The 10,576-nt window shown below is 41.6% G+C and overlaps 1 protein-coding gene across 2 annotated transcripts in view; it reads right to left on the bottom strand.

Moving 5' to 3' along the window:
* Positions 1-3,334: 3,334 nt before the first annotated feature.
* DSP (desmoplakin) overlaps positions 3,335-10,576 on the bottom strand; it is a 42,189-nt gene continuing 34,947 nt past the window's right edge. The window contains exons 23-24 of one of the 2 annotated variants that reach the window (XM_019666555.1): positions 8,236-10,530; positions 3,335-7,237 (exon numbers count right to left, since the gene is read on the bottom strand). In XM_019666555.1, coding sequence (XP_019522100.1) covers positions 4,016-7,237; positions 8,236-10,530 — 5,517 coding nt within the window. In that variant the 3' untranslated portion in view covers positions 3,335-4,015. The remainder of the gene's footprint in view (positions 7,238-8,235; positions 10,531-10,576) is intronic. The other variant, XM_019666556.1, reaches the window with a different exon arrangement.

Raw genomic sequence — 10,576 nt, 5'->3', positions numbered from 1 at the left:
TTCTGGGAGTTGTGGGCCGGGCTACAAATCCACGAGACTAGAACCGCCTATAGGGGAGGGGCCCAGGGAAGGGCCCGAGCTGTCTTTTAAGAGGTGTTTTCCTATCTCTTCCAAATACTGCTGCCTCTGTAGCTGCTCTTGGATGCATTTGCGCCTGACCTTCCCTGAACGGCATTCCTCCCACCCCCAACTTTAAAAGAATAGTTTATATCTAAAGAAAAGTTTAAAGAATAGTACAGTGAGCATATTCACATAGCCGTCCTCCAGTTCATTAACTGTTAACATTTGGCCACGTTTGCTTTCTCCCGCTCTCTCCACCTACACAGCTCCACATTATTTTTGCCGAATTATTTGAAAGAAAATTGTAGATACTTCAGCCCAAATGTCCTTATAAATCTCCTAAGGATAAGGATATTTTCCTACATAACCACAGTACATGATCAAACCTAAGAAAATAATTTCATATCATCTAATATACGGTTCATATTCAAATTTCCCCAGTTGTCCGCAAAATTCCTTTTATAGCTATCTACTTTTTTTTCAACTCATGAGCTATAATTGGTTATTCTCTCTTTTAATGTAGAGCAGTCTCCCATACTCTCCTTTTTAAATTAAATCATTGAATCTTTTCAAGAACCTCAGCCAGTTGTCTTATAAAATGTCCTTTCTGGATTTGTCAGATTTTTTTCCTGTGATTAGATTTAAAGCATTTTTGCAAGATGTGTGTACCTCTTTATTACATCTCATAGAGGACACATGTTTTAGATTCTCCTTCTAGTAATGCAAAATTTGATCACTTGGTAAAGGTGGTGGCCATATTGCTCTATTTTAATAGTACATTTCTTCTCAGTAATTGACAATGTGTGGGATGACACCTTGAGGCCATATGAATTTTCTGTTCCCCAACAAACTCACAGTCCTTCACTGAATGTTATGTTAGGAATTATAAATGATGGTTCTTTAATACTGTCATGGCTTTTATACTTATTAGCTAGCATTCATTCTTACCACACTTTCATTTTGTCGTTCCGCTATGGAACTAAGGTGTTTTTTTTAGTATTTATTAAATTAATTCATTATTATTATTCCATTATCATAATTCTTGATGCTCAAATTGTCCCAAATTTGAGCAGAAGCCACTTTAAACCACCTCATGTCTTTTTTATTAATGTGTCCCCATTAATCGTGAGTACTTCCTTACTTAAGTTAACCAAAGCTTACATTGTACATTTCCTACCCAAGACCTGGAATCAGCCCTCTAGTTTCCCCAAATGGTTTTAACCCCCAGAATCTAATCCCTCTTACATTATTTATTTTATTCGAGCCTGATGCCAAATATTTGCTCCCCTTTGCACTTGTATCCACCAGATGAAAAAACAAACTGCAAAGTAAGTTTGTGTGAACATGACTTACAAAAAATGGTGATGAGTGTATAAAGGTAGTACCAGAATGTGGAAATAGGCCAGTAGCTGCAAGCAGATGTGAGGTAACGGATGAGCTCTGGAAGTAGTTTATTCATACTCTGACCACAGTATTTTTACTTTTTATTTGCATTTGCATTTTATTTGCATTAGCCCAGCAGCCTGGAAAATGTGCAACTATTTAAATGTGAAATGATTTTCACTGAAAAATTTTATATACCTGTATTTCCCTTTTCGGTGGATGCACTGTGTATGTGAACCAAATCAAAACTTAGTGCGGGTCAAGTATGTCCTCTCTCCAGGACACAGCCCTTTCTCGTTTCAGAGCTAAATGACAACTTTGGAAGCAGCTTGGAGGAGGTATACTGGTTCAACCCTGGGAACTGCTTTACACAATGATGCTTGTTCATCTGTTTAATCATCATTTTTCTAGAGCAGTCTCCTGCCCTTCTAGGTTAGGCCTCTGTAATGGGATGAATTGTCATCAGCCCCCCAAAAATTCATGTTTAATCCCTACCCCCCAATGTGACTGTATTTGGAGATACGATCTTTAAAGGGGGTAATAAAGGGGACTAGTATCCTTATAAGACAGTGAAGACACTACAGCTCTCTCCCTGCTCATCACTGCTCACAAGGCAGGAAGAGCTGTCGCCAGAAACCAATCATGGATGACACCTTGATCTTGAACTTCTAACCTCCAGAACTATGAGAAAATAAATTTGTTTAAGCCACCCCATCTGAGCTATCTTATGGCAGCCAGAGCTAACACAGCAGCCTAGCTCTACCATAACGAACCTCCTTCATTTTCTCCAACACAGCATTTATCACATGTTTTTCTTCCTTTTATATATTACAAGGGCTATTTTTGCACCATGTAGTCCTACCACGGGACCCACAGCTTCTGGCACAATGCTTGCTTGCCACACAGAAAAACTCAATATTGGTGACTGAAATTAATTACAAATCCTCCAGATTGGGAGGGGAACAAGAGTTAAGGAATGAATGTGGTTTTCATCCTAAGTACCAAAAGCCTCAGTAATTTAAGTATCTTAAGTATGATCTTTTTTGTTCTACACAATTAGCATTTCATTTGCTTTCTTATTTTCTACCTATACTATAAAATTTGACTGTATTAATTTATACTGATATATGCAAGTGGTCCCACTGATTGCTTTATATGTGTCTTCTATCTCCATCTAGACTGCAACGGCCTGAAGTCAAGAGGCCTCTAAATTCTATTGAATCCTCATAACACTTAGTCCAATACTAGATGCAAAACAGCTATTCAGTAGTCATGTTAATTTAATGACCAGTGCCTGAATTCCAAGTTTCTCTTTGATCCAAAGAATAGGCTTGTATCCCATCGTCCTTCAACAGGGAGTCAAGAACTCTTCAGGAACTATTTTCATAGATCCAAGGACAAATCTTATAGGGGACAAAATAAAATACCATGTATTTTGAGTATACCCAAAATAGAATCTTAGCCACCTCATGTTTTTTAAATATTATGATGATGTCTTATGCCCATGCTATTTGGTACTCACTGTTCAGAATAAACTATTGGATTGTCAGAAAAGTCATGACGTATTTTTTCTATATTGTTTGTTGCAAAAATGTCATGAGTTTTCCGACAACCCAATAGAACTAGGTATTGACCTCTAGCTTGGCCTCTTTACACAGGCTTCTTCCCAATGACTCTACCTGGTACACAACAGGCACTCAAGAAATGTAGAAAAAATTAACTTCAAAGACCAAATTCTAACAAGACTTCAGAACTAAAATAGTTTGTAAATGGTCTTTCTTAATATGTATTTCATAAACAGGTGGTTTTAGATATATTTTATAATAATCAAAAAGCTGCTGCTAAATGCTCTTGTGTGTATAAACATGTCATTAAATCAAAACACAAAATCTCAAGTCTAAAAGTTTATTGCCAGAATAGCAAACTTCATAGACACCTTTTTAAAGTGTATTTAAAATGACAAGCAAAATAAACAGAAATTTGACCAAAGAAAAGCAAAGATCGCTATTATGCACATACAGTGAAATTAATACCAAACCAAACAGATACATTAGAGTATATGGGTCATACAATCCACATTCTAAAACTAAAGGAGATTCATTCCAAAATGCTTAGGTTTGGGTGGATTTTGGGGGGATGGAGGCTGGAGGGGTAATTTTCTCCTAATGCAGAAAATGGAAATACTTAGATGAGAAACAGAATGATGACTAAAATAACAATGATCAATTTAATTTTTATCCCCCAGAACAGAAATCTGTATTATAGGCCAATAAATTCAAGAAGAATGGATCAAAAATCTAAACACAGAAGAGAAGAAACACATTCTAAATTCAATTTGTTCTATCCTTACAACTGATTACCACTTCATATACACTACATCCAGTGTATTACATTAGTTAAAATGAGCTAAGAAAAAGCCAGAACAGCCTTTACTATTTGGTTTCAACCATGGCTATGTTTGCTTAAGCATAGAAAATTCTATCACTGTATTGCAAGCATTAGATTTTCTTTATTATTTAATAAAGTGAAAATTCATGTAAATAAAGGTATAGCAACCATTTCCAATTGACTACTAGTGCCCAATAGAGCTACTGCTAAAGGAGTAGGAGTAAGAGTAGGAAGAATTCCCTGTTGCATCAAAGCTTCCCCTCCGTGACCCACTGCGGGACCCACTGCGGGACCCAGAGCGGGAGCCTGAGCGGGAGCCAGGGGCAGAAGACATATTATAAGGGCTAGGCAAGCCCTTGGATGAAACAGAGGCAGCCTCCAGGAGGCGTAGGCCGGTGATATCTTCCACCATGGAGCGATTCATAGCATCCTTATAGGATATTTTTAATTTGGTTTTGGGGCAGGTCAGGATTTTGGCATAGCTGCTGGTGTCTTGCAGCCTCTGAGCTGCTCGGCCGTCAATAAACCCCTTTCTGATGGCTTCTTCTGTGCTTATCCTTCCATGCACTTCCGGGTCAACTAGGCCTCCAGTGAGGTACTGGAACTCCAGGAAGCGCTGACCTGCCTCATAGGGAAGCCATTTTTCTTTCACTGCCTCTGCTGCTGACATCTTCTTTCCCTTCACACCTTCAAAGCCAATGAAGGCTTTCTGAGAAGGCTTCAGCCTGGTGGCCATGTCTTGGTCAATCAGGCCCTGGGAGGCCGCATCCTGAAGGGACAGCTTCTGACCGGTTGTTGGATGGATGATGCCGCCTGTGCAGGCCTGAGCCTCCAGAAGCCTCTGGCCAGTGATGCTATCCACAATGCCCCGCTCTATACCTTCTGCAATGGAGATCTTCTCCAGGTTTTCTGTGTCAAAGATGGCTGCAATAGGGCTCAGTTCTTCCAGGGATTCAGACAGAGAGCTGCTCTTGATGGTTAAATTCCTGACACTGGATATGGTAGAAATCTTACTTACTGACTCATGTCGGGAGTTGCTGAAAACATCATCACTGACATTCCCACTGATGCCACTGCTGTTGCCAACACCATTTTTCAAGGAGATCATATCAGCAAACTGAGTGAGGCTGAGGGTGCCAGAACGGTACTGGTCAAAGAACTTCCTGTCAACAAGGCCCTTATCAATAGCATCTTGAATATCATACTGACTGCCTGTCTTCCTATCTACCAGGACCACCCTGGTGGAGCCATCAGATCCTGTAATGGTTATTTCTTCCCACTCACACTCCTGCTCACACAGTTCTTTAAAGGTTTCATAATCTATAAGGCCCTTCTTGTAGGCCTCCTGAACAGACATCTCCTTGTTGGTTTCTGGGTCAACGATGACCACTCTACGTTTCCTGAGGGTGTTCTTCTGTGATGTCTGCACCAGCTTCTTCTTTTCTTTCAGAGGCAGTAGACAGAGCCCCGTTTCCTCATCCTTGATGCATCTTTCTTTCAGTTGCAGATAGGTAAGATTTTCTTCAGTGTTTGGATCAAAAAATCCTTTTGTATCATCACTTGGATCTGAGAGAATCTCACTGAGTTCCTCATTAAAGTAGCCCCTCTTGTATGCCATGTCAACTGGTAATCGATGGCTCTCCTTCGGGTCAATGATCCCACCGGTTGCAATCTGTGCTTCTAATAAGCGAATGCCATGGCCCTTCTCGATGAGTTCCTTGTTCATGGCTTGGAACAAAGAGATGATATTTCCTGTTTCAGGATCATTATACCCAGTGACAGCTCGCTCTGCAGACAGGAGCTTCTCTTTGAATTCAATACCCACCAGACCTCTTTTATAGGCTTCCTCCACTGGTAACCTCAAGTTGCTAACAGGGTCCACTATAAAGCCAGTAGCTGCTTGGGCTTCCAGCAATTCTAGAGCAGTTCCAGGTCGGACCAAGCCAATTTTCATGGCCTCATAAATGCCTAGCTTCTGCTTTGTGGTTTCATTGTATATGCCTGCTATGCAGCTTGAACCCTGAAGGAAGTCCTTAATTCGTTCACCAACCTCATCATAAGAAATTCGACCTGATTCCAGTTCATTTACAGTGCCTAGTCCCAATATACCAGAATCTACCAGCTCAGAGACAGTCACAGGTTGTCTGATTCCTTGGAAGGACATACTTCTCTTCTGTACCGACAGCAAGAGCAGACCAGTGTGAGGTTCGATTCTGCACCGTTCCCTCAGCTGCATGTAACTGACCTTCTTTTTAGTGACTGGATCCACAAAGTTTTTCTGACTATCTCGGGGATCATTTAGGGACCGATATAAATCTCTGTCAATCAGCCCACGGGCCAAAGCTGTATCTTTTGGCAAAAAGACACTGTTCACGGGGTCCACTACACCCCCTGAAGCAATCTGGGCTTCCAACAGACGCATTCCGGTTTCTCTGTCAATCAAATTTTTCTTGATGGCTTCTGAAAGAGATACTGTCTTGCCTGAAAATGGGTCATTAAAACCAGTGACAGCTTTTTCTGCTGTATATATCTGTTCACGGTCATCAAAGTCGATGAGGTCCCGAGCTATTGCGTTATCAACAGTCAGCTTCTCATTCCTATGGGGATCAATTATACCACCTGTAGCTGCCTGGGCCTCCAGAAGCATAACTGTCGATTCTGGAGTGATTAATTTCTTTCTCTTGGCCTCTACCAAAGAGTACTTTTCCTTAGGAGAAACGGAAGCTCCAGCGATAGCTCCTGCACCCCGAAGGAAAGGCTGGATTTCAGAAGCAACTTCTTCCACTGACTTTTTCCCCTTCAACAGTTTGTCCAAGGTGGTTTTGTCAATCAACTGGCACTCATAGAGCTGCATCGCCGTCACTTTCTTCCTCAGTCCATCAAACACCAGCTTGGAGGAGTCAACAGTCCATTCACACTCAGTCTGGGTCTCCCGATGGGACCCATATGGGCGCTGTTTGAGCTTGTCGATTTCCTTCTGAAGTCGGGAGCGTTCTGTTTCCAACTGTGACTGTGTCTCCCTGGTAGAATCCTCCAACTTTCGCCTGCACCTCTCTTCAATCCTCTTGATCTCCGCTTGGAGTCTTTCGATCTCACTCCTGAGGCTGTTCTTCTCTCTCTCACTCTTTTCTCTTTCTGACTCTATCTTCCTAATAGCCTCTTCCTTGCGGGAATATTGAGTTTTCCACTGATTCAGATCATTCTGGATTTGCTGTTTCTCACACTCGAGGCGCTGTTTCACCCTACTTTCTGCCTCTAGAGTTGCTTTCATACGGTTCAGCTCATCCTCCAGCCTCTGCAGCCTGATCTTGTCCTGCTCCAGAACTTTGATTTTCACCAGAAGGCTCTCTCTTTCCTGCACCACCTGAGTGCACTGATTCTTTGATTCCTGAATCCTATTAGATGCCTAGAATTTAAAAAGAAAGAAATGGGGGAAAAAATGCTTTGATTATACATCATATGACCATCATAATTTAACCTCTTTTCCTACTTTTTAAAACTTGTTTACTTACTTTCCCTTTCTCTGCTTTCCCTGGTTATACTGTTATTTTGTTATATTACAAGTTCATGAAAAAATTCTGTAGATATATGTTGCCACTTTGATAAATGGCTTCATACTTACTATTTTCTCCATTAAAAAAAAAAACAAAAAAAAAAACTAGAAGTTGTAGACCTGTCTTACTCTTAACAGTAATTATGGTTTGAAAAAGTATGGGGAGTTTTGTTCCAGGTAATTACACCTGCTATACCTACAGTTCAACTGTTACAGCTATAATAACATGCTTAAAAAGCAATAAAAAAATCTATGGCTATATATGCACACCCCACACCCAGCCCCACACAAATACTGTCTGTCTATAGAAGTCAAATGTATTAGAAGTTAAAGAAGTTATTTTTAAATTAGGGGTTAAAAATATAAAAGCCAAACAAAAAGGCCATGAGCAAGGCAACAGAATACTGCATGCAGAAAAATCATGTAAGCAAAAGAGAAAACATGATTTCAAAATTGCATAGAAAATGCCTATGACATGACTTTTATTTAGGAGAATTTTAGTTAAAAATGTAGGTCATAGCTCACTAAGTAAGAGCTATTTTCTAGAAAAGAGAGTGAAACACTCAGAGGAAGTGATCTCAGATGTTATACCCATGCTAAAAGTTCTGAAAGCAGGGCCAAGCACAGGTTACACACAGATTGGCATTTGATGCAGTAACAGGATAGAAAGGCAAAGAGCACTGACATTACTCGAGAGCAGCTGTCCAGATGATGACAGATAGTAGTACAGTGATAAAAAGAAAAATTAGACCTTCTGCAAGCATCAGGAGCAAGGGTACAGTTCAGATAAGATGACAATGGAGTGAATTATTGGAGAGACAGTAGAGCTGTGATCAAATGTTTGTGAATACCTCTAAAGCCTGCTTTTGGAATTTCTCAATTTCCTGTCTCAAATTTTCCCTCTCTCTCTGTAAATCATTAATCAGTCCCTGCAGTTCCAGGGTTCGGTTGTTGCTGATCTGCAGTTGGCTGCTTAGTTCAGAGATGGTCGTGTTTTTATCACTGTCGGCTTCACTTCGGCCCCTTCTGAGGTCATCGTATTCCAGCCTCAGGTTCCGTAGTTCTTCCTCCAACATCAAATGTTCCTTGGTCAGATTCTCTGTGAGAGACTGCAGCCTCTCAATTTCTATTTTGCTTTCATTTAAGCATCTGCTTTTATCTTCTATTGCCTTCTGGAAATGCTCATTTCTCGAGTGAGCCTGTTTGACATTTTCCTGCTCCTGGAGCAACTGCCGCCTCAGGGCCTCGACCTCCGAGGAGAGCCTCCTCAGCTCTTCCTGGGTCCTCTGCTTCTCCCTCAGGTGGCCATCCAACACGTCCCTCTGCTGCCGAAGGTCATCCTCACTCCTTTTCTTAACAATGGACGCCTGCTCCAGCTGCTGGGTCAGGCTGGTGATTTTTACTGCTTGCTCTTTCAAAGACCTCCGCATGCCTTCCAGCTCGTCCTCTAACTGCTTCCTCTTGGAGGAGTCTTCTGAGGCTGTCCTCTTCAGCCAATTCAGCTCGTCTTCCACTTTCTGCTTCTGCAACTGCAAGTCTTTCAGAGAAGTCTGGAATCTGGTGATATCCTGGTCCTTCACGGATCTCTCCTGGGAAATCCTTTCATAGTCGATTCTCAGGCGAGTTAATTCTTGCTCCTGAACCTTCAATTTGCTGATCGTCTCTGTTGCACTATTATTTGCTTTCTGTAGGTCATACTGGGCCCTTTGTAATTTAGCGTTTTCATCTTCCAGGCATTTTCGTTCATTTGTTTCTGTTTCTATAAGTTGTTTTAATCTTTCTAGCTCCTTGTTTTTATCCTGGATTGTCTTGGCAGCATCATCAAGAGATTGTTTATATCTCAGGCTCTCTTCTGTTCGAATCTGAGTGACCTGTCTCAGCTCGATCTCCAGCTGCTGCTTTCTCTGAGACAACTCCGAGCCAGTGGACTTCTGCTGTTGGATGTTTTCTTCAACCCTCCTGAGATTCTCTGTGGTCTGGGTTAAAGTGTTCTTCAGCCTCTTTATTTCTTCAGATAGGCTCCTGTTTTCTCGGGTAAGCGTGTCTATCTGGCCGCGGTAGCCACTGGTGTCTTCTTCCTTCTGCATGGTGAGCTGGTGGATGGTGGTCTTGGTGATGTTGATCTCTGTCTCAAACTGGTTTTTTAAGCTAATGATTTCCTCATCGTAATTGTTTCTTACCTTAGCCAGTTCATTTTCATATTCCCAGCGGCGCTTGGCCTCCTCCTGAAACTCAGTTTTAAGTCTTTCAATCTCCTTATTTTTGTCCTGAATGGTCTTTGCAGCCTCCTCCAGGGACTGCTTGTGTCTTGCATTGTCCTCAGAGCGCTGCTGGATGACCTGCTTAAGCTCTATCTCCAGATGCTGCTTCTTTTGCATCATCTCAGAGCCACAGGCTTTTTGCTGAAGGGCATTTTCCTCAGCCCGCCTTCGCTGCTCAGTGGTCTGCAGGATGCTGTCATTCAGCCTGACAATTTCATCCTTCAGATCGCGATTTTCCCTTGAGAGTCTATCAAGCTGGTTTCTAAGATTTTTGGAATCATCCTCTTTTTGCATGGATATCTCCTTGATGGTGGTCTTCGTAATGTTAATCTCTGTTTCAAACTTGTTCCTTAAATTACTCATCTCCTCATTATAGTGGTTTCTTACCTTTGCCAGCTCATTTTCATATTCTCTCTTCCGGCCGCTCTCCTCCTGCAGAAGAACCCTCAACCTTTCTATCTCGTACTCCTTCTCCTTAATGGCTTTCTCAGACTCTATTTTTTGCCAGCCAAGGCTCTCCTTTTCACATTGCCTTGCTTTCTGCAGTTGGTCATAGTCATTCTTCTGTTGGTCAAATCTGTCTTCCACGGTCTTTCTTCTTCTCTTTTCATCTTCGATCTCATAAGTAAGTCTGGTGATCTTCTCATTGAGTTCTTTTATTTGGCTATAGCACTTGTCTAGATTTTGCTTAGCTGCCTTTCCATCCAGCTCAGCTTGTCTCTTCAGTTCCTCCAGGCTCACGAGCTTTGCTTTGAACTGGGAACACTCCGTCTGGTATTTCTGCAGGTTCTGATCCAGGAATTTGTTTTTATTACAGTTTTCAGAGTTGGCATCTCGGGCCAGTCTGAGCTCCTCTTCCAAAACTTCAATCTTGGTATTTTTCAGCTGTGAGAATGAAATAAGAAACATGTTGAAAGAAAACCACCTCATA

This window comes from Hipposideros armiger, unplaced genomic scaffold (genome assembly GCF_001890085.2).
Source record: "Hipposideros armiger isolate ML-2016 unplaced genomic scaffold, ASM189008v1 scaffold_474, whole genome shotgun sequence".
NCBI lineage: Eukaryota > Metazoa > Chordata > Mammalia > Chiroptera > Hipposideridae > Hipposideros > Hipposideros armiger.
The sequence above is the reverse complement of the archived record's forward strand: the minus strand, read 5'-3'. Positions and strand labels throughout refer to the sequence as shown.